The sequence below is a fragment of the Solanum stenotomum genome, chromosome 6, assembly GCF_019186545.1.
Source record: "Solanum stenotomum isolate F172 chromosome 6, ASM1918654v1, whole genome shotgun sequence".
Lineage (NCBI taxonomy): Eukaryota > Viridiplantae > Streptophyta > Magnoliopsida > Solanales > Solanaceae > Solanum > Solanum stenotomum.
Window position 1 is genome coordinate 17,949,366 of NC_064287.1, and position 25,096 is coordinate 17,974,461.

Genomic DNA, 25,096 nt, shown 5'->3' on the forward strand with positions numbered 1-25,096 from the left:
TTTGATATTATTAAAAATATTGAATTATATGAGGATTTTAAATACTCACTCCTAAAACGTTTTTTTAGTTATTGTGATCAAAAAAATGTTTATTAATTCTTTTATTTAATATATCAACATCTTAAGAAAATGAAGTTAAAAAATATTTATTAGGAGTAAGAAAATAAGAAAATGAATGAAAAGAAGGTTGAGTAGGAGAGAGATGATAAAAAGGTAAAGAAGTAAACACAGTATTCAAGTGTCAATTAATCAATGGAGGGTCACACAATTATTGTTGGTTGGGTCTCTACCATTGTAAAATTTTTCTAGTTACAAACACTGCAATTCAGATATTTCCTCCAATGTAACCAATTACATTTTTCTGACCTCACTGTTTCTTAGATAAGAAATTTCAGAAATGGACAAAAAATGCACCAAGAAATACACCTATTCTTATAACTAAATAATTTAATTCGATTTTTTTTAAAAAGGCAAGAGATAATGCTTAAGAAGCAAAGATCACTTAAACCTATGCTATCAATACATGTATTTGATTGAACATGTGCCAAAGTTTCACCTATTGAATTAAACAATGGCAAAAGATGTTTGCAGTACACTTGGAAAATTAATTCAGTTCTTCGAAAGTGTTGTTTTGATTTTTTGATTATCGCTATTTTTTCTCATTTATAAAGATGTCAATCTCTCCTTCTGTTTTTGTTGTGACTAGAGTAATAGAAAGAATGTCGAACAAGACGTGATGGGTATTATCCTTGTTCATCAGACATACTTTCATTGGAAACTTATTAATGAATTATTCCTCTCTTATTTTATGTCTCATAAGGAATACATCAAATATTTGTTTAATCTTAGTTGAAGTTTTGATCATTACTGGCTGCATACATGTGAAAAATTGGCATGTTGGGAGCTAATAAGCTGTGCAGGGTATACTCCAAATATATCATGAGCCAAAAAATAGAAAAAAATTGACTTGCATTCAATGTGTTTCATGCTCTGAGGAAAAGCAAGTGAGGTTGTTCTTCAGCGAGTTTATGATTTTTCACTTCGACCACCTGGTAAAAGACTGGAATTTTCATTTACGAGAAAAACAGATTGACTTAAGTTAAAACAGAAATTTAGTTTTTACCTGAAAGCCAACCTTTTGATAAAGCTTTTGTGCAGGTCCGTTGTTTGTATGTACATGCACGAACACCTTTTCTGCACCTATCACACAAACAACAGATTTAGTCTTTTGGTGATTGATCATTGATTCTACAACTGTTGCATCCTAATTGCTTACCATTTTCTTTCGCCAATCTAATAGCAAAATGCAACATGTTTCTTGCAACACCTTGCCTTCGAGAAGATTTGGAAACACATAAATTTGCAATATAACCATATCTATTGGAGGATCTTCTCTCAATGTTGCTCAAATCAGGGGAATTCACCCTTCCCTGTGGAATTGAAGACATTTCAAATTTTTGCGGGAAATTATTACTTATTTGTCAGATTTATTTACACCAAAATACCCCAGGAAAAGCCTCTCCATGTGACAAGTGCCCGATGATCAAATCTAGTGTCCCAACGACACTCTTAAGTACTGTATGTCTGATAATTTTATCTTCTGCCCGCACCTGTTGATGTCAACCGTACATATCAGATATGATGATTTTTTCTTAATGAACTAAAACAAGTTTGAAGCTAATTGTCTTGCAAGAGTTGAAGAAAAATAATACTCCCTCTGTTTTTAAAAAAATGACCTCATTTCTTTTTTAGTATGTTTAAAAAAGAATGACCTTTTTCTTTTTTTGGTAACATTATAATTTCAGATTTCCACGTGACATGTTTAAGGCTACAAGAGTAAAGGACAATTTTGTACATTTGACATAAATTTAATTTAAAACCACAAGATTCAAAAATCTTCTTTATCTTCTTAAACTCCGTGTCAAGCCAAACTGGACCATTCTTTGTGAAACGGAAGGAGTATTACGTGAAGGTAAATTTCTGTTAACAGATTTATACCGCAACAATGCAGGTGCATCTCTGCCCAATTTGTGAATTGCATCTTCTTTTCAAGGCATTAAACTCCTGCATAGTGGAACTATGAGATATTATGCACTGCGCATACGTTTTTCATGTAACACTTGTAAATTAACCAGTTGAGTACCTGCTCTGCATATTTCCTTTTATAGTTATTGATGTATCTGCATTATCAAAGAAAATGGTTAAAGAAAACGAGTAACCATCCAATCCGACCCATTAGATATGGGTCGGATAACCAATGTTTTCTCAAAATGGATCAAATATGGTTATTATCCACTAAAATTGGTAATGGCATAATAATAATACCATTGTCGCACAAGAATAGTCATAACATGATGGATCTTATAAAGAATTCATATAGCCAATCCCGACTAGTTTAGGGGTGATCAGAGGCGAGTTGATTGATTCATTTATAAGCATACTTTCAAGTGAAGAAATGAGAAAACAGGGTACATACCGATCATTCTGGCGATCTTCCCAGTGAGATTCAGCTCGCAGCCATGCTGCTGTCTGTCAATTATTGAAGCTAAACATACAGAAAACACAACTTATTGGATCTTAAATTATGAAGAGTGATACTAACCCAATATTCTTCATCAAGCACTGCTTCATGTGCCATGAACTGACCAAACTGAAGTCGATTTTCCTGATCCAACACTTGTTCATCCGACAGCTGCAATCGATCAAAATGGAGATTCGATGTGTATGTTGATTCAGTCTCAGATTGTGGAATGGGATATCGCAATTCTCTAAATACTTGTTTCTTCCCCGTGCTTGAGGAATTGGGATTCAGTGACCTGCAATGAAGTAATAACACACATGTTGATCTTTACTATATATAGATACCCAATCATAGATGAGCTTACTGACATTATCCAGGAAGCAGAAACACTCTCATGTCTGGTGAGATTTGCCATTTTAGAGAAACAATTTGTGAGGTAACCACTAGCGATTGTTGACATTCTCTTCTAAAGTTAGGATCTTTCTTGATTCTTGAGCACCAAACAGAGAGCACAACTCTATAAAAGTAATTATGGACAATTTCCTTTTTGGTCTTATTTTATTTTCCTCTTTTTGTCTCGCTTTCTATCTTCAACTTCTCTTATCACACTTGCATAAAAGTATATTCAATCACAAGTGTGGATAAAAGAGGAGAGAGACAGAGTACATTATCAATTAGCACACTTGTATTAGTTAATTGATTTTTACTTTGTTATTTGCAAATTAAAGGGTGGTTTCGTAGGGTGTATAAAAATAGTGGTGAACATGGTATATTAATATTGTTGATTGAAAATATGTATCAAATAAGATATTAATAATAAATAAAGTTAATATATATATTATTATTTTTTAATACACTCTACCAAACTTTCCTAAATGCCTCAACTAAGAGGTTTTGTCAGTGTGCTAGTAAATTTTGGATTATCCTTGTGCAATTTTTTTTTATTTTTGGTTTCTTTAGATTGTCCTTATGCAAAAAAATATATATATATATATTTCTCACCTCCAGTTTAGTATTTATATTAGAGTTGGACTAAATTTAAATTTGAGCACCGAAAAATCCCATTTGAGAGGTAAACTGTTTCCTAACAATAACGATTTCATACCTAAGGGTACTCAAACTCAAAACATCTGATTAAAGATGAATACATACTTATCAATTCACCATAAATTCCTTACGCAAATTTGAGCTGTGGAGAACATGGGTTTGGAAAGGAAGCCGTTAGAGGCTATAATAATTAGGTGAAGGTATGTATATCATTGTCATCCATAAGTGGATCTATAGCAGCCACCCAATTGCTTCCTTGTCCTCCTCACGTTTCATTTAAATATCTTAATACAAAATTGGGATCACAGATTTTAGATTACCTTTTTTTTTTTTTTTTCCCCACTTGGTGACCGGAGTTCACATTGGAGCTCCGACTAACTTTGGATTGCGTTCTGCAAGACCCATTCAGGGGTGACGCTCCCAACAAGAATTTCTCCATATCCAGGGCTCGAACCTGAGACTTCTGATTAAGGGTGAAGCACTCCTATAAGTGCACCACAACCCATGTTGATAGGCTACCTTTTTCTTTTTTAAAACAATAGACTTGCTAAGTTGTCAATTTATTGGCATATATATTATGTGTCCACATGAATTATTTTTCTCATCACTTGTGATCTATATAGTAGGGTGTAGTTTACACATATTGTCTTTCTTTCATGAGGATAATGTTCAATCATGCTCATTATGTCATCGTTACTAATTCAGGACTTATTTAATTTTTCTCAGCCAATTGCTAGAACATTTATCAATATCATATTTTACCAACTTGTACTAGTTCATGCCTCTTTTCCACTAAACGCTGTCACACTATATATTTTTTTATGAATATGATTTTATAAAAAAATTATTTAAGTATTGAATTGGTGTAAAATCTTAGATTTAATAAAAAAAATTATATATCTACAAACGCCTTATGATTACTAACCATGGAACATCCCAAATAAAAATCACATGGTGGCTACTAGACAGCACTTGGCACTCTGTAACAAGTACTCCCTCTGTTTTTAATTACTTATTCACTTTTGAATCGACATGTCTATTAAGAAAATAATGATGTGCACAATAAGTTTACTATTTTACCCCTATTAATTATGAAATGGATGAATTAAAAATTTAAGATTTTCAAGAAGTTTTATTGTAAGTTTTAAATCGTCCATGTGGACCAATCCAATCCAAGAAGTTGTCTGAGAAGAGATGAGAATAAATTATCTCTTTTAAAATAAAATAAAAAAGGAATATTAATTAAACTGAAAAACTTATCAACACCTCTTAATAAAAGAATTTATTCCTTTACAGAAAAAGTGATAACATGAACAATAAAAAAAAAAAGAGAACAAAAAACCGAAAGAAAATGACATGAAGAACTTTTTTTTGTCTGAAGATCAACGAAGGTGTGAAACACAAATATATATTTAGTTTGTGAATGAAACTTTGTTTTCTAGTGATTCAAAGAGAGACTTTGGAGTAATCCTGTGAAAGTAGAAAAATCAAAGACTTCCGCTGCAAATACAAGGTACTCAACTCGTCGATTTTGCTCTATATATATTACAATGGTATCGGAGCCATTGATGTAAAGAATGACAGATCAAAACTTTACCTTCAAATTCTTCATGGGTTTTGTTTTTTAAATAGAAAGAAGAATAAGGACTTGAAAAAAGATCTGATTTTTTTTCGTGCTTTTTTTGGATTTGAAGAAGATGTAGTAGTAAATAAAATATAAAGGAGGAATATATATATATTTTTTTTTCTTTTTCTACTATATAGAAATGCCAAACCATGGACGACCAAGGGTAGTCAAGTAATTTCACTCAATTGTAAAAGTGAGTAAAATCTGGAACCTGGAAAAATCTAAAATCTTTTTTAAAGGGAACGAAATCTGGAAAAATCTACCATCTCTCTCACAAGTATAATAGAAACACACTCTCTTCCAAATTTTCAAGGTTAGGTTCTGTTGACTTCTCTCATTCTACGAACTCTCTCTCATCATGGGTTTTGCAATCTCAGGTAAGTTTTGACCACACATTTTTCACAACGTTCATTTACTTCCTTTTTGTTCCTTTTTTTGGTCTTTAATCTCTGCTTTAAAACTCTGAAAGACTACCCTTTTAGTTCTCTTCATCTCCTCTTTTGGGTGTTTCAATTTTAGTTAGTTTTTCTTTCAATCTTTGCTTAAATTTCATCGCTAAAATTCTTGGTTTATGTCACTATTGTCCCGTCTAATCTCTCTAAGTTTAATTCTTTTTTTAAATTTAATTTGATGAGTATTTGTCCTTGTAATTATATTTAGCTCCAGTCATATTAAAGAAAAAACAATTCGGGAGATCATATATTGGGAAAAATTAGCTCTTAAAGAGTTTGAATTTAGTAAAATTATGAAAGTTTATGTAGAAGAATTTTGTACTGAAAGAGTATTTTGATAGCTTGGATAGTGAAAAAATTCAATCTTGTCAAAATCTATTACTCACACCAACCTGGTGTTGTTACCAATAAAAGACCTTATCAAAATCTATTACTCACACCAACCTGGTGTTGTTACCAAAAAAAAAGATCTTATTCAAAGCTACTCAAACTTAAGACCTATAAGCCTTAGTAACTTTATCAATAAGGTGTTTTCCAAAGTCATTCATGGTAGAATGGAGAAAGTACTATCAAAACTGATTTTCCTAATCAGTCTAGATTTGTGAAGGGTAGAAGCATTATTAAAAATGTATTATTAACTCAAGAGATTGTTACGGATATTAGGAAGAGAGGAAAACCAACCAATGTTATTATAAAGCTTGACATGTCTAAGGCTTATGATAGGGTCTCGTGGCTCTACCTCGTCAAAGTCTTGTCAAATATGGGTTTCTCAAATCAGTTCATTGACATGGTATGGAGGTTGATTGCTAATAATTGGTACTCCATTTTATTTAATGGACAACCAAAAGGCTTTTTTCACTTTACTAGAGGGGTAAAATAAGGGGATCCTCTATCCCCTGCTTTGTTTATACTATCTGCAGAAATATTATCTAGAGCTCTAAACTCACTATTTGAAAATCATAACTTTGTGGGTTATGGAATGCCTAAGTGGAGTCGGAACATCAACCATATAGCGTATGTAGATCACACTATCATTTTCTCATCTGCAGAGGAAGGGTCTCTAAAGCAAATAATGAGGGTTATTAAAGATTATGAAACAATCTCAGGGCAACTATTAATAAGGAAAAAAGTTGCTTTTATAAGTTTCATAAAGTGGAGGCTAGACTGGTGGAGAAAGTTGAGCAGATTACTGGTTTCTCCAAGGGAAACTTTCCGTTCAAATATTTGGGTTGTCCAGTCTTTCACAACAGGAAAAGAAAGGAGTATTACAATGATATGATAAAGAAAGTTAAGGAAAAATTGCAAAATTGGAGAGGAAAACTTTTATCTTTTGTAGGTGTTGTGCTTATTGAAAGTGTGCTTCAAAGTACAACTATATACTTGCTATCTGTAGTTGTCCCTACTAAGTACACTATTAATGAGATCGACAAGATCTTTGCTAGATTTTTTTGGAGGAAGAAAGTAGAAGTAGGCATTCGGTATCTTGGTCAAAGTTGTGCCTACCAAAAAATAAGGGCGGGTTAGGCTTTAGATTTCTTCATGATATTTCTAAAGCACCATTTGCTAAACTCTGGTGGAGGTTCAGAACTATCTCTTCTTTATGATCAAATTTCATGTAGAATAAATATTGTAAGAAATTTAAACTAACAGATGTGTTGTGGAAAAATGGATCTAAATTATGGAAGAAAATGATTGAGGCGAGAGATGAAATAGATGGGAATATCTGGTGGGAGCCAATAAGTGGTACTTCTTACACTTGGGAGGATAACTGGACTGGTTTGGGAGCTATAAAATCAACTCATCCAGATTTTATAAGAGCTCCTAATACTGAAGAGTTGAATTTTTTCGCGGATTCAAGTGGATACAATAGAGAAAAGCTTCACCAATACCTTCCTAAATTAGTTGCTAAACATGCTCAAAAGAAACTTCATTATGAATATATTCCTGAGCTTTCTGATCATCCTTGGTGGATGAAAACTAGTTCTGGAAAGTTTTCAATAGGCAGTGCTTGGGAAGAGATCAGACAAAAAGGTCATGAGAAGGAAGAATATGTTTCTATTTGGAGTATAAGGGTCCCTTATAAAATTTGTTTATTGTTGTGGAGGTTGTGGAAATACAAAATTCCCGTGGATGAAGTGTTGATGACGTTGAAGATAAACATGGTTTCTAGGTGTAGATGTTGTGAAAAAGCTCAAGAGGAAACAATGGTTCATCTCTTTATCAATGGAGAATTTGCAAGATCAATTTGGAAATATTATGCAAATGCTATAGGGCTACAAGGTCCTTTCATTCAGGTTCATCAAGCAATAAAGAAGTGGTGGGACATAAGGCACTGTGCAAAACTTACTCCTATTCTTCAAGTTGTCCCTGCTTTTATTTGTTGGCAATTGTGGAAAAGAAGGAATACTATAGAGCATGGGGAATATGACGAAGTGGAAGGTGATTCAAGAGATTAATAGTAACCTAGTCAAACTAGTGAAACTAAAGTACCCTTGGAAAAAGGTCATTCCTAACCAGTGGCCTCAACTGGTTCAACACTTTGAACAATACAGACCCCTAATAAAATCACAGGTGGTGATTTGGAAAAAACCTGAAATAAGATGGTTAAAATGTAACACAGATGGGGCTTGTAGAGGCAATCCCGGTGAGAGATCTACAACCTTTTGTATTAGGGATGCTGATGGTAATTTAGTATATGCTGAAGCTAAAAGACTTTGGATCACAAATAGCATCCAGGCAGAGGCAAGAGCCATTCAAGGAGGTATTCAACACTGTATTCAACAACAGAGAGTACCGATCTTGATAGAATCAGATTCTTTGGCCATAATCAATATGACAAAAGGAAAATGGGAAGCCCCTTGGAAGATCAGGATGGAGATTACTAGTATCAATTTCTGGAGGAAAAAGGGGCTAGTGCATTTTTCTCACATTCTTAGGGAAGGCAATGCACTAATAGATTTTTTAGCTAATAAATTTTTTAATTTTGCAGGTACACCAACAGTTCAATATCAGAATTTTCAATCATTACCATCAGAGGCAAGGAAACTTCTCAACACTGATAAACAATTGTTGAATATAGTACAAACTGAGTTAGTTATAACTAGCTATTAGTTAATTGACTGACAGGTTGTTAGTTAGTTAGCTAATATTGTAGTTAAGTGATAATGATAGTTAGTTTGNAAGGAAACTTCTCAACATTGATAAACAATTGTTGAATATAGTACAAGCTGAGTTAGTTATAACTAGCTATTAGTTAATTGACTGACAGGTTGTTAGTTAGTTAGCTAATATTGTAGTTAAGTGATAATGATAGTTAGTTTGATAGCTAGTTAGTTAATCACATTTTTGTAGAAGTAGCTCACACAGATGCAATTCTTCATTCATCAAATAATATCTTCTCTCTTTCTTCTTCATCTTTTCTCTCAAGCTCCACAGTCATGGAGCAGTAACAAATCAATGGAACAGTGTTAGTTTACATGGTATCAGAGCTAGAATGGTATGGATCTAGGGGTTCTCTGAGTAGTACAGAATACTGAGGATCGGGAGATTCATTTTTCTACCATTGATTGCTGCGCATTTGAAGGAAATTTAGATCCATGGGGAGTAATATTGACTACAATCATCCATTGTACTTGCATCCTTCTGATGCACCAGGTTCACTTTCAATTGAAATTCAGCTCAAAGGCATGGAGAATTACATGCTTTGGAGTTGAGCTATGAAGTTGGCACTTCTGGGAAGGAACAAATTTGGATTCATCGATGGATCTGTTACGAGAAGCATGTATGAAGGAGATCTACAGAGAAGATGGGAGAGATGTAATGCCATCGTGGTTTCGTGGTTGATGAGCAGTGTACAATCAGATCTTCTTAGTGGAATCCTTTTTAGATCTGATGATTATCTCGTCTGGAATGACCTTAAAGAGAGATTTGACAAGGTAAACAATTCTCGAGCTTACCATTTACATAAGGAAATAACAACTGTAGTTCAAGGTATATCATCTATTTCAGTATATTATTCTAAATTGAAAGATCTTTGGGATGAACATAATTCGATTATTCCATTTCCTACGTGTGCTTATGAGAGATCGAAAGATTTTGTAGAACATTTAGAGAGGCAGAAGCTATTCCAGTTCCTTATGGGGCTAAATGATAGTTACGCTCAGGCGAGGTCTCAAATCTTAATGATGAGTCCTAAACCTAGTGTGAATCAGGCATATGCTATGATTATACAGGATAAAAGCCAAAAGATACTTGTTGGAGGTAATTGTGTTGTTGCAGGTCGAATGATTTGCTTGAGAATTCTTTGAAGGTCAAAACTGATTTTCTTATAGCTACTTATTTATCTCACAGACTATCTGAAAATTTAAAGTAGTTAATATTTTTATGCATTCTTCCATTGTCAGTTAAAGAATGTTATTTGTCCTTTTAATTTGTAAGAGACATCATATGACTCCTTGCTAGTCATTAATGGTCTTTACAAGATTAACAATTATTTTTTTAATTTCTTGCTATCAAATTGTAAGGAGGCATATTCATTCATCATGTTCAGGACACATAGAATATATATAAGGACCAATAACAATAATTCAAGTTTTTTATTGAAACGAAATATAAGATTTCTTTTAATATCATGAAAATTTACTTTAGGATCATGTTTCTTCTTTGAGAGTTTTGATCATTACGGTTAGCCATGAGTGTCATATTTTTGTCATCTATGATCTCCAATGTTTCAGTGGACTGAAGCTCCACTTTCTTCTTCTTGTGTGTACCTATTTCACGCTCTATATATTTTTAGATTTTGCAGTTTATCTCATATTTTTTTATTTTATTAGAGTTGTTGGTGCATGATGAGAGTAAGTTGTATTGGCTCAATCCCAAAAATTAAATTAAATTTCTCTCTCTCTCTCTATATATATATTACCCTTTTATATAAGCCAACAAGGGCTGGACTATCACAACATTAAATAATTGTACATAATGTTATTGAAATTGTACTATAAAATTGGATAAATACAAACTTGACCCTCTCCTACAAACACACGTCTGTACTACTGTTGAACACATATATTTTTCTCATAAAACACGTGTACTGTATTTTACCATCCGAGGCAAAGCCCTCTCTTCAGTGGCAATTTTAAGAGGATTAATTCAGCAATTCTCTTCACCTTCTTGGGGTTTCTCTCGGCTGCAACAACGATGTCTCTTCTTGGTTTTCACAGGTTTGATTTTTCTTCATCTTTATTTTTTCTTTTGGTGTTGAAATTTTGTCCCAATAGATATGTGCTAACTTAAAAGAAAATGATGAATTGAAAATTTCAAATATGTTGATTATAAATAAAGAGGTACCATTTCAACAATTACTACATTCAAATTAATGGTTGCTCAATGTGCACAATCTTTAGCCAACTGGAGATGGCTAATTTCTTAGAGATTCATATAGCTTTTGGCACAAAATCTTGCAAATTCTAAGACTCTCTTTTGAGTTTTCCATAGAAAAACAGCTCAATCCTATCTCATTTGGTGTTTTCAAGATGTAATTCCAAAATTACATTATCTATTTTTATGTTTTTTATACTCTCCTGCTATCCGCCTTTTTAAGTTTTGAATTTACATTCTTAACTACTTTAGTTTGAAGCTTCCTGGGCATAATTTATTGATGACTCAAATAGTTTGGCTCCTAAATTGATCTGCATCTTGCTCTACTCTTTGACGAGCTACTTGATTACTTTTAATTTTTAGATGTGCTAGAGGAGTGAGTCCGTACATTTTCCTGAGACTTACCTTTTCATTCTTTTCATTCAGTTTTCACCTGTGTTGTTTGGACTCTTCAGAAATGTCAATGGGTGCATGTCAAATTCTCTAAAAGTAGTGTATATTTGGGGAATTCGACACGGATGCGGCATTGAAAGTGAAGTGTCTGTGCAACTTAGATTTCTGCAGAGGTGTTGTTAGCACTCCTTATAGGAAACACTCATTTACTTGAAGTATCAAGTTTTGTAGGATTCTAATTCATAATTTCTCAGGAATATGTAATTCTCAATGGATTATCTGCTTGTGTCTTTGAATCTTTTCTTCTTTCTAATTTTCTTTTGTTTTGTAAATAGGTGCAATTTGAACCAACTTTTCTCATCTCTGGGAGTAGGAAAATTGGAGTACTACATGGTCTCCGATTCGTAGCTTCACAATCACTCATCAAATATTTTTGGGAATTGTTAAAGAGAAAGTTACGTGTGAATGGGTGTAAAATTAGCTGATGAGGCTATAACAAGGCTTGTTGAGATTGTTCAGAAAGCATTTCAAGTAAGTTTTTCTCAATATGAAGTCACTAAAAACTACCTATAAACCCCCTCTTACTTTCGAGTCCCTCTATGTTTCACTTCGCTTGAGATTTTTTTTTCGTAGTAGCAACAACTCTTTAGATCTACCAAAAAGTGGTGGACAGAGAGACGTTTGCTTTACAGGCTGAGGTTAATCAACTTCTCAGTCTTATTATCAACACTTTCTACAACTACAAGGAGGTCTTCTCAGTGAACTCATAAGCAATTCTTCCTATGTAAGTCTCAAGAGAGTTTTTTTCTGTATTCTCTTTGTGTAATTTTTAACGTCATCATCTAAGATACTGTAGTTTAACGCTTTTTGTGATTTTGAAATTTGATTATTTTAGAGAAATCTTAGTTTTTTTTATTGTCTTCGTAGGTATCTTTATGTGATATTCTAGAGTACTGTGGTGTCATCGATCTATGCGATTTTGAAATTTTATTATTTAGAGCAATCTGAGGATTTTTATTGTATTTGTGGATAGCTTAACTTGATTGTCTAGGATATTGTGTAGCCATCACTCTTCGTGGTTTTGTAATTTGATTATTATTGAGTAGCCTAAGTTTTTTTAGGTTGTTTATATGTGTTGTCTTCGTGGATAGCTTAACGTGGTCTTTTAGGATACTGTAGTGTCGTCACTCTCTATAATTTTGATATTTGATTAGTTTGTAGCGCAAAGGAGTTTCTATTTGAAGGTTTTTTTATCTTTATTGTCTTCGTGGAAGGCTTAAACTGATCTTCTAGGATACTGTACGTAGTGTTATGGCTCTCTGTGATTTTGAAATGTAATTATTTTAGAGCAGTATAAGTTTTTTTTGAGATTTTTTATCTGTATATTATATTCGTGGATAGCTTGATGTCATCGTCTGGGTTACTGTGATTTCATTGGCCCTTGTAATTTTGAAATTTGATTATTTTAGAGCAACTATGTGACAATTCATATATCAGTCATATATCATCTTCAACCTTAGCTGATAGAAGTGAGCTTGGTTTGTGGTTTATGTCTTCTTGGTCTCTACTCTGAACATAGATATTATTTATAGCTTCAATAGACTAATTAGAAGTCAGCGGCTTAAGAAGTAAATCCTCCTTGAAGGACTGATTATCTTTCCCATTCTTCCAAGGGCCAAGATCAACTTAGCTTGAAAATAGCTACAAGTAACAAACTGTCGGAAAAATCCACGAGGAATATATTCAGCATCCATAAGATGACATGAGGGTGTCAATCAGCAAAGAGGAGCAGCATAATAAACCAAGATTTTTGTTCAATTCATAGAAATTTTGTTTCAATCAGGCAACACTCTTAAGTACCTTCTTTTATTTTTTCATAACGGGTGTCCACCCTAGCTTGCACTCTAATAAGTAGCTAATCTCAAAGCAAGTAAAAATACCAAATAGCCATTTCTATATAAAATCCATAATACCAATTAAAAGTTCTCTTTTCGTGGGCTTTTTTATTTCTATAAATGCAGTTGACATATACTTGAAAATAATACAACATCTTAGTGCTACCACAATGAGATGCCAAAAGAAATGGAAACAAGTTAGATGAATGTTATACCAGAATTTTGTGAAGGAACTACCACAAGAAGTGTAATGTAATCTCCACGTTGAACAACATGAGTCAGAGCCCACACAACATCATTCTTAGATACCTATTTTGATGCCTTAACAACCACCATAACTTTCTCAGCAACATCACAACTACTTTTACCCTCCTACTCCTCTTTCTTGGCCTCCTTACTAATTACACTAGAATAGTTTTCACACCTTTCTTTAAACTTTCAAGAAAATCAATCACACAGAACACTCATGTTTGCTTAACACAACAAGAAGATTTTCAAGAACAAAACTTTATATGCATTATTGTGCTGTCTGACCCACCATATACAACTGAAATTGGCACTATTCTATAACAATATATGCTGGTAAAGAAGAGACAACTAATGAAATCCTTTTTAACAACTAATAAGCCTAAGTGAATTTCTCAAGAAACTAAAGGTACAAAATAAAAAGGAGTAATCTTTGTCCTGTATAAGAAAAGTACTATGTGATTATATGACATGAGAAGAGAAATATATGCAAAAAATTCCAAATTCAGCTGCAAAAGACTTCTTTTTTTGGAGACTCTATGACTTCAAAATATAAGTAATTTAGAGCAGTTATTTCATATCACACAATTCATTTATCAAGCAATATTTGCATGTTTTAATGTCCATTTGAAAGCACCTGATTCGATGTTCCTAATTCGAAAAATTGGATCATTCAATGTTCTGCTTTGTCGTCATAATATTTAGCTGATAAGAGTGAGTTCTATATAGTTTTATATTTGCCCTATATTTGCTTAGATTAGGTAGTGCGGAAACTTGCTAGGTTTGTGTCTTTTACAGTTCTAGAGTGGACAACAATTCACTCTTTGCAATATGTGTAGTAGTTGTTTCGTTTAGTGCATTGACACTGAGAAAAACTTAGTTAATGATTACTTTGCATAAAATGAATTAAAGATGGCAAGCTTAATTGCAAAAGTATTAGAAGATATGAGCTTTCCTCGGATAGAGTAGATAAACAATTTCTATTTTAAAATGCATTTTGCTTCAGCACTCCTGCCAATCTATAACAAGACTATCATTTTTTTGCTTTCAGGTACTATGGAGATAGCGCAACACTTCTTACTGAAGAATATGTAATTCTGAATGGGTTATCTGCTTTATGTCCTTGAAATCTTTTCTTCTTTCTAATTCTTTTTCATACTGAAAGCAAGTGCAACTTGAACCAATTTACTTTGTCTTCATGAGTAGAAAAATGGGAGTATTTACATGGTGTCCACCTTTTGACATTACAATACTCATCAAATTTTACTTTTCAGAATTGGTAAAGAGAGAGATATATGTTAATGGGTGTGAAATTAGCTGGCCAAGCTAATTAAGAAATGTTGGAATGGTCCGGAAAGCATTTCAAGTAAGTTGTTCTCAATGTGATTATCTTTTGCGTTGCTTTGAATAGATATTAAATGTAAATGTTATTGTAGCATGCCTTTGGCATTAATAATTTATAGCACATTTGCTTTTAACAGATTTTTCACACCTTTCATAGATCCTTACATAGTTGTGTGCGTGCAAAATCAGCTTGATCACAAATAATAGTTCTTTGACCATGATGGTTAGTAATACAATGCTTTACACTTTACAGGACTATTGTGCTTGCATAAAGAAAAAGTTGGAATGAGCTATAATTTAAGTGCAACATAACAAATTGAAATATAAAAAATCACTGGCCTTGATCAAATGTTGATGATAAATATAAAAAATCATTGACCCAATGAAAGGAACAATGGGGAAAAGTTTACAGAGTCGACAAAGCAATTGTACATAAATTAATAACTCGGTGGAAATCATATATTTATTTCTGCTTCATGTATGAACATGTTATGTTGTCATACGTGGAATATTGAACCGGAAGTATTGGAGATTTTCTATCTCAAGATATATGAAGTACTACCATGTTGCTATAAATTTGCAAAAACAATTTTCAGTGTTTGGGATCAAATCTGAAATGAATGATTGTTAGGTAATGTTACTTATTTTTTCTTTAGTTTGTGGATCAACAACTTCAATCTTATTACATTGTAATAACTTAGCTAGAGTTTTTTCTTTTAAAAGACATACATGTGACGGTGCGTGCTTATATTTGGTAATTCGCTGGGTTTTTCGTTTGTTCATTTTTCTGACTTTCGTAATTGACTTGATCTTCTCTTTTTGCAGATTTTACTTGAATCATTCTTCTTATAAGAATGAGTTGGATTGTGCTCATGACATATAATCATATGAAGAGCTAGGGTGACTTATGGATGGTATAAATATTGCAAACTTGAACTTTCCGAACCATGGATAAGATAGGCTATAATAGGCAACCCAATTTTATATCTCTTAGACTTCTTTCTACGTAAAGAAATTCTCTGTTTCATTCAATTAGAATTTCCACTACAAGAATGATTGATGTAAACAAGCTCAAGAATTGTTTTGCTAATGTTACTTTAACCAAGGTAGGCATCATGTTTAATTTGTTTGTACTGTTTGTACTGTTGTATTGTTATAGTGAAAAAAAAATCGAAACCATGCATGTTGGGGTCGTGCTGAGCACGGGCTATGCCCTTCTAGTATATATATAAATAAGTGGGAAGCTCCTAACTTAAAAGTTGAATTACCATTCTGCCCTTATTTTATTCCTAAACTAAATTAAATATTAATATATAATTAATTTAATATTAAATAATAATTTTATTTAAATTCATGCATCTAGACACAATGGTTCAAATTCTTTGGGATATTAAATTTTCTATCCCATCGTTTTTCTACTCACATAATTTTTAATAAAAAAAGAGTGAGCATACCCTTCGAATTACTGCATTACTTACTAATAAAATATGAACTTAAATTCAACAAATGTTATCAGAAAATGAACTAAATATTTGAAAGCATTTCAATGTTGTGCCACGACGCTAAATAAGGCACTTTTTGGGAGGCAACCAAAGTGTTAGTTGCATTAAATAATCTGTGCTGAATGTGCAAGTGTGGGTTATTTTGTGATATACCATGAGTTTACGGTATTTCTAATACATTTCACTTACAAGTTGTGTGTGTCTAGGGCCTTTTTGTATTGGTTTTTATGTGTTTTTATCATGTTTTGCAGGAAAGATGTTCAGGTGCGAAAGTATAGAGACAGCTGAAGGAAATGTAGAAAAAGGGCATTCACGGAGGTGATCTACGGACCGTAGGTCCATTAACGGTCCGTAGGTGATGACCGTAGATCAGCAGGCAAGGTATGGAAGACAAATCAGGGAAATTTGACCAAGTGTGGAACCACGGTGGCCATTGATGGTCCGTAGATTTATCTACCGACCGTACTATTGATTCGTAGATTGATACTGCGAGGGTTTCAGTACCTGATTTTTGAAGATTCCAAGTATGGAGCTACGGAGGGTATCGACGGACCATAGATCTATCTACTGTCTGTACTGCACGTCCATCATTTGCTTCAGAGAAGCTGATTTTTGGAAGCTGAAATATTTTCCAAGTCTTGGCTAACGGAAGGGACTTACGGACCGTAGATCCATTGATGGTCCGTAAGTGAGTCTCGTGGAATGAAGACGCTTTCTTGAACAAACTTTCCTTAATTTGTTTCCCTTTTAATTTAGGATTTGTTTTCAACAAATAGGGCATGTAAACATCGTTTTTGGGAGTTAGACATTATTATTCTAGTTTTACTTATTGACTTTGGAGATTAATTTGCAACCCTAGCAATTATTGATTTCGTAAGTTCGTTTTGAAGATTTTTGGCTTTGCAATTCAAGTTGAATTTCTGGGTTTATTATTCTCTTTACGTAAGTTCATGATTTCTTCATCTAAAACTATGAATTGTGTTTTTGCTAATATGGGTAACTAAATCCACAACTAGGGTTGTGGGATCCATTAGTGATTAACAAAGTATGAATAGTAATTAAGCAATTCTCGAACAGTGTTTCGTATGCATTGATAATTCTTTCGTCTAGAAGTCTTTTTAACGGTGGCCAACGTTAGAACTCACCTTGTTGCTACTTGCCGGACCAAGGAGGTAACCAACAAGAAAGGAATTATCAACATAGATTTAGTGTGATACTATCTAATGGGCTAGTGTCAATTGGTGCGAAGTAATAACTAAGCCAAACATCGATTATGACGTCTAATATGAGGTAAAGGTAAGGGTTAGTAAATTATACACACGTAGCCGGACCAAAGTGCGGGGTGAAATTCTCTAGATGTCGGACCAAGGATTTAGAGATACCTGACTTATCACTTTGCATGTAATTCACTAGGAAAGGATTGCTATTACTAGGATTACTGAGTTATGAGCTTGTGGTGAACACGTATACCCTAGTTAACTTTCTCATCTTGATAACAACCAAAAAATTGACTTTGGTTTACTGATTACTTACTGAATTATTAGAATTTGTTTTACAACCCCCCCCCCCCTTTGTTTATTACTTGTTTCTGGAAGTACTTTGACTAATTGAATATAATTATTGGTTAAAGTAAAGTATAAATCATTTTCCTCGTGGGATCGACCCCAACCTACAAGCTAGGTTCTTTACTTGATAACGATCGCTTATGCTTCTTTATGGCAGTGTAATTTGAGCGTATCAAATTTTGGCTCCGTTGTCGGGGTGCAGTGGGAGAGTTGCAGGGGCATCGAGCTCTACCCCAGTTGTAGAGGTCCAACCTGTTTTGAGGGACGGTGTGAGCACCACTGATGGTGCGGTGAGAGTGATAGAGAGCACTACTGAGGGTGCTTGGATAGCTGATGTGGGCACTACTGTGGGTGCCCCCACTATTGTTCCAGCGGGCTCCGGGAAATCGGATCCCCCTGCTTGTTGATGATTCGCCGGCACTTTGTGCCACAGGTTTGCTTCACCCAATCCATTTTCTTTTACTTTTTCTGTATGCATTGGGGACAATTGCATCCATTTTTGTTGGGGGTGGGATAAATGGATTGTGAGTGATAGGGTGAAGTCTGAATAACCCAACTTATGAATCCTCTCTTGGGGTTTTCTTGCCTGTGTTTTTTTCCCCCAAGAGACTGCTTAATTTTTGTTGAACCGGCATGTCTTAGGATCATATGTGTAGAACCATGATAAAGAAAAAAGCATTTGTTTCTGGAAGTACTTTGACTAATTGAATATAATTGTTGGTTAAAGTAAAGTTTAAACCAGTTTCCTCGTGGGATCGACCCCAACCTACAAGTTGGGTTCTTTACTTGATAACGATCGCTTATGCTTCTTTAGGGAGGTGTAATTTGAGCGTATCAAATTTTGGCGCCGCTGCCGGGGAATTTGACTGTTAGATTTATTTTAACTACATTATTGAACTTTAGTCAAATATTTCCTAATTTTACTTTTTCTTTTTGTTTTTGTCTTTCTCAGATTCTGACTCTAGTGTATGCCAAGTACACGGAGCCAGGGCGAACCACTTACTCCGTACGAACCAGAGTTGAACAGAACTTTGCGAAGAATTAACAATCAAGGAATTCCAGTTAATCCTATCGGAGTAAATCTTGGTGATGCGGTTAAGTTACAACAACCAAGAGTAGTTGGTGAGGAAAACCGGGGTCTAGCTGAAAATCAATTGGGAGATGTAGTGCGGGTGCATGGTCCACCAGGCCCACGACAAGATGACAACTATCGGGGCAACATCAATATAGCAAACTCTGATGGACCTATTGTCCTACCTCATCTACCTCCAGGGCACACATTTGTGGTGACTAGTAGCTTGATGCAGATGCTTACAGCAAGAGGCTTATTCTCAGGTTCGCCATTGGAGGATCCACATGCTCACTTAGCCAAGCTAAGGGTGGTTTGCAAAATTGCAAAAGTTGTGTAGGTAGACCAGACTTGGATATGGATGTCATTGGATTACGAATATTCCCTCTGTCACTCACAGGCGATGTTGCAGTATGGTTCACTGAGCTTCCTTATAACTCAATATTTACATGGCACCAACTAGCAGAAGTGTTCCGAGCAAAGTACTATCCAGTGTCCAAGAAGCTCAATCACAAAGATAGGGTCAATAATTTTGTGGCATTACCTGGAGAGTCTGTGAGTAGCTCGTGGGACAGATTCACTTCCTTCGTAAGAGGTGTCCCAAATCACCGTATTGATGATGAGTCGTTGAAGGAATATTTCTATCGAGGACAAGATGATAACAATAAAGTAGTACTTGACACTATTGCCGGAGGTTCATATGGTGATTGTACATATGCACAAATTGCTGAGAAACTAGGGAGGATCTCTCGCAACAATAAAGCATGGAGCACTAGGAGGTCAGATACTGGAAGAAACACATTTGCCATTCATAATACAAATATCAGTTCTGCAGATGATATTCGTGAGGAGATGGCCCAGATGAGGACCGAATTGGGGTTGGTATTAAAGCATGTGAGCGGAGGAGCAGGAAAGGTAAATGCTGTGAATTACTTAACTAGAACTCCACCACCAGTTGAAGAGTGTTACTATGAAGAGGATGCTTATGCTGTGAATGATCAGAAGGGGGGTTTCCGACCAAATGCCCAAGGATCCAACACGGAAAATTGTGGCCAAGGTCAAGGAAACCAAGGTCGAAACTATGGAAATTACAACCGAGAGGGTCATTATGTCCGAGATGGGAACTTCAATCACGACAACAACTACAACAGGAATAACTAGGGCAACAGAAACGATCGGGTTGGACCTTATGTTCCTCCTAAAAATCAGGAATCTGGTGCTAGGGAAACTGGAGGCAATATGGCGCGTAATTAAGATATGATGCAGAAGATGATGAGAAGGTTTGATGCAACTTATGAGAATGTGAAGGAGATGAGAAGCGACTTATCTGGTATTGGCCAAAAAGTTGATGCCCATGCAGTGTCAATAAAGCACCTAGCAACACCATTCAGAATCCAAAGAATGACGGTCATTGTATGGGAGTTACCACTCGATGGGGTAAGCAAACCATAGATCCACCTAGGCCGTCTGTGGTGGAAGTTGAGATTAGAAAAGAGGATGATGTGATAGAGGTTAGAGAAGAGACTGAGAATGCGACAGAGAAAGAAGCGGAGATATCTCAAAAAGTGATCCCCATACCTAGACCTCTACCACCTTTTCCACAGAGGTTAGTGAAGAAGACTGAAGATGGTAAATATCACAGGTTTATTACTATGTTAAAGCAACTTTCTATCAATGTTCCTTTGATAGAAGCCTTGGAGCAAATGCCTGGGTATGCGAAGTTTATGAAAGATATGGTGACAAATAAAAGGTCTGTGAGTTTTGAAGATGATGATAAATTGCAGCATTGTAGTGCTATTGCTACAAGATCTCTTATGCAGAAGAAGGAAGACCTTGGTGCTTTCACGATCCCATGTACTATAGGGTTGTTACACTTTGCTAAGGCATTATGTGATCTTGGTGCTAGCATCAACCTCATGCCTTTGTCTATTTACAAGAAGTTGGGTCTAGGGGACCCAAAGCCCACTGCAATGCGGTTACTAATGGCCGATCGAACTGTGAAGAGGCCCATTGGTGTACTCCATGATGTGCTAGTGAAAGTGGAGTCGTTCATTTTTCCGGCAGATTTTGTGATTCTTGACTGTGAAGTTGATTTTGAGGTTCCCATCATCCTTAGGATACCCTTTCTTGCCATAGGGAGTGCGTTGGTTGATATGAAAAAAGGGACAGATGAAGTTCAGACTGAACAATGAAAAAGCAACTTTCAATATTTATAGGTCTATGAAGCGGAGTGGTGAGCTCCAAACAGTATCTGCTATAACTTACAGAGTGGAGAGTGGGACAGAAGTGCAAATTAAAGAGCGACTAGGTGTTGAGGCACTAGCAGCAATTATGATGAATTTCGATAGTGATAGCATTGAAGAGTATGATGAATTGTTAGCTGCACTCAATAGGTGTAAATACCGGCCCAAACCAAAGAAGTATGAATTAGACATGAAAAGACGCGAGTCCCCACCTGCAAGACCATCTATTGTAGCACTGAAATTGGAGCTTAAGGCTCTACCACCGCATTTGAGGTGTGTATACTTGGGCAAAAAGAATACTTTACCGGTCATCATTGTGACAGATTTGAATGCGAGACAAGTAGAGTACTTGGTGACTGAGTTAAAAAGGTTCAAGCGAGCTATTGGATGGACTATTGCGGATATTATTGGGATTCCTCCCGGTATTTGCTCTCACAAAATCCAACTTATGCCAGATCATAAGCCCAGTATTGAGCACCAGAGAAGATTAAATCCACCCATGCAAGAGGTAGTTAAAAAGGAGATCATCAAGTGGCTGGATGCGGGAGTTGAATGTGTGGACAGAAAAAGACAACTTTCCTATGCCATTCATGGACCAGATGTTGGATAGACTTGCAGGAAAGGGTTGGTATTGCTTTCTTGATGGGTATTCGGGCTACAACCAAATTTCTATAGCTCCAGAAGACCAAGAGAAGACCACTTTCACTTGCCCATATGGGACTTTTTCTTTCAAACGGATGCCATTTGGGTTGTGCAATGCTCCAGCAACCTTCCAGCGCTGTATGATGTCGATATTTTCTGATATGGTGGAGGACACTATTGAAGTGTTCATGGATGATTTTTCAGTTGTAGGTGACTCTTTTGATCATTGTCTAGATCATTTGGCCGAGGTGCTTAAATGGTGCAAAGACTGCAACATGGTGCTGAATTGGGAGAAGTGTCATTTCATGGTTAAATAAGGTATAATGTTGGGTCATCAAATTTTCGAGAAAGGTATTGAGGTTGATAGAGTTAAAGTTGAGGTAAAAGAAAAGCTTCCATCACCCATTTCTGTAAAAGGTGTTAGAAGTTTTCTTGGGTATGCAGGTTTTTATAGGAGATTCATCAAAGATTTCTCAAAAATTGCACATCCGTTGTGCAAACTGCTCGAGAAGGAGTGTAAGTTCTATTTTGATGATGCTTGTCTTAGAGCATTTGGAGAGTTGAAGGAGAAGCTGGTTACTGCACCGATCATTATTTCACCGGATTGGGGACAACCGTTTGAGATAATGCGCGATGCGAGTGGAGTGGCGCTGGGTGTAGTATTGGGACAAAGGCGAGAGAAAATTCTTCACCCTATTTACTATGCTACCAAAGCTCTAAATATGGCCTAGAAGAATTATACTGTGACCGAACAACAACTTCTTGCGGTGGGTTTTGCATTTGAGAAATTTCGATCCTACTTGCTTGGTACTAAGGTCATAGTGCATACTGACCATTCTGCATTGAGGTATTTGATGGCAAAAAAGGATGTAAAACCAAGATTGATTAGATGGGTATTGTTGATATAAGAGTTTGATTTAGTGGTAAAAGATTTCAAGGTGACCAAAAATCAAGTTGCCGATCACTTGTCCAAATTAGAGGAAGAGGCAATGCGAAAGCTTGGAGATAGGGCTGAAATTAATGATGTTTTTCCAGATTTAGAGATATTGGCTGCTTCTCATGATTTGATTCCACGGTTCGCAGAATTTGATAATTATTTGGCAATCGATATTGTGCTTCCTGATTTGTCTTTTCATCAAAAGAAGAAGTTTATGCATGATGTGAAGAAATTCTTTTGGGATGAACCTTATTTGTATCGTAGTTGTGCTGATGGGATTATTCGTCGCTGTGTGCCCGAGGTTGAGATGTTGAGTGTACTTGAAGCATGCCATTCATCGCCCGTTGGTGGGCATCATAGTGGTATTCGAACTGCACATAAAATTTTGCAGTGTGGATACTATTGGCCTAACATCCACCAAGATACTCATAATTTAGCCAAGTCTTGTGATCGTTGCCAAAGAGAAGGAGGGATTTCAAAGAGGCAAGAGCTCCCTATGAATCCTATATTGGTGATAGAGTTGTTTGATGTATGGGGCATTGATTTTATGGGTCCATTTGTGAGTTCATATGGAATGAAGTATATTCTTGTTGTGGTTGATTATGTATCAAAGTGGGTGGAAACAGTTGCGCTCTCCAACAATGAAGGTAAAAGTGTCACCGCATTCTTGAAAAAGAATATCTTCTCCAGATTTGATACACCGAGGGCTATTATTAGCGATAGAGGTTCTCACTTTTGTAATAAGTTGTTCAAGGCACTACTTGAGAAATATGGTGTCCGTCACAATGTAGCCACTCCTTACCATCCACAGACTAGCGGTCAAGTCGAAGTATCCAACAGAGAGATCAAACAGATATTGGCGAAGACTGTGAATGCTAATAGAACAGATTGGTCAAGGAAGCTTGATGATGCTCTATGAGCATATCACACTGCATACAAGACCCCTATAGTATGTCTCCTTACCAACTTGTATATGGGAAATCTTGTCACTTACCAGTAGAGCTAGAGCATAAGGCGATGTGGGCAATGAAGAAATTAAATTTGGATTGGGGCTCCGCATCTAATCAAAGAATGAATAACTTGAATAGGCTTGATGAGTTTCGCCTAAAAGCTTATGAAAGTTCAGCCTTGTACAAAGAAAAGATGAAGAGCTATCATGATCGAAGTATTGAAAAGCGAGAATTTGTGGTTGGTAATCTTGTGCTTCTATTCAACTCTAGGTTGCGCTTGTTTCCAGGCAAACTCAAGTCCAAATGGACTGGGCCATTTTTGCTCACAAAAGTGCTCCCCCATGGGGCGGTTGAGCTTGAAAATAGGGATGGAACAAGGTTCATGGTAAACGAGCAAAGGATCAAGATCTATCTGGGAAATACTGAAACTGTGCAAGAAGTGATTGAGGCCTACAATCTTGATGAAGTCTGAGTAATCAAGACACTTGCGTCGTGCTGCGACATTAAATCAAGCGCTGCTTGGGAGGCAACCCAAGATGAACAATCTAGCCAACGATAGGGTTATGTTTTTCATTTAGTAGTTTTCTCTGTTTAATTGCATCTTTGTATCAATTTAGGTAGGTGTTTTAGTGTTTTAGTTCTTAGTGTTAGCTAGAATTAGTATAGGGTCCGTGTCTAAAAAGTGTCCAAAAAATGTAAACAAAATTAAAATAATAGCCTATTGGTTGCTACATGTGCACGTACACCACGAAAAATCTACAGAAAATGGTCTGGTGTAGAGGTCTACGGACCCCATCGACGGTCCATCGTTTAATTCACGGACTATGGTGTACATAGATCCCAGGTAAGTCTCTAAATTTTTCTAAGTGTAAGAGTGATCTACGGTCCTGATCTATGGATCGTAGATCGACTCACGGACCGTAGACGGGGTCTCGTGAGTCCAAACCCTACGGCTATCTGACCCGACCCGGACTCCCCTATTTAAAAATCCCCATGTTTTAAACCATTCCACTTCCCTCCATTACTCCCAAAACCGTTTCAACCATCCCATTACCTCCCTAAATCACTCCATAACTCCCCTATAATATCATCCCTTCCATAATTCCCCAATTCCCTTCCATTTCAAATACAACTTATTCCATATCCCACAAAAAGGGTCCGGTGTTTGGTTAGTAACGAAGAGGTGATTCCTTGGTCTTGCTAAGCTTAGTGTCGTCACACAATCACCCCCACTCCTCGTTGCTTGTAAGGTAATAGACTTTCCCCTCACTTTGAATTTCGATTCAT

General features: G+C 35.7%; 1 protein-coding gene and 1 long non-coding RNA gene across 2 annotated transcripts; one reads left to right on the forward strand and one right to left on the reverse strand.

Annotated features, from left to right (window-relative positions):
* Nucleotides 1-589: 589 nt before the first annotated feature.
* LOC125867413 (uncharacterized) lies at nucleotides 590-3,266 on the reverse strand. Its single transcript, XM_049547907.1, has 9 exons — nucleotides 2,890-3,266; nucleotides 2,603-2,816; nucleotides 2,477-2,529; nucleotides 2,144-2,180; nucleotides 1,999-2,064; nucleotides 1,506-1,610; nucleotides 1,277-1,430; nucleotides 1,124-1,200; nucleotides 590-1,049 (listed from the first exon to the last, which is right to left on the reverse strand). The coding sequence occupies exons 1-9, from the start codon at nucleotides 2,979-2,981 to the stop codon at nucleotides 984-986; spliced, it is 864 nt and encodes a 287-aa protein (XP_049403864.1). The 5' UTR covers nucleotides 2,982-3,266; the 3' UTR covers nucleotides 590-983.
* Nucleotides 3,267-10,762: 7,496 nt separating this feature from the next.
* On the forward strand, nucleotides 10,763-12,197 carry LOC125869129 (uncharacterized). The gene is made up of 3 exons (XR_007446780.1): nucleotides 10,763-10,866; nucleotides 11,752-11,947; nucleotides 12,090-12,197. It is a non-coding gene; the product is annotated as an uncharacterized LOC125869129 (long non-coding RNA).
* Nucleotides 12,198-25,096: the final 12,899 nt, after the last annotated feature.

Excerpts from the sequence above, each read along its gene's own strand:
- LOC125867413 (XM_049547907.1), bottom strand. The coding sequence starts at position 2,981 with ATGTCAACAATCGCTAGTGGTTACCTCACAAATTGTTTCTCTAAAATG. Across the intron at positions 2,817-2,889 it reads GTTTCTGCTTCCTGGATAAT|GTCACTGAATCCCAATTCCT; the intron begins GTCAGTAAGCTC and ends ACTTCATTGCAG. Across the intron at positions 1,431-1,505 it reads ATGGAGAGGCTTTTCCTGGG|GGAAGGGTGAATTCCCCTGA; the intron begins GTATTTTGGTGT and ends TCAATTCCACAG.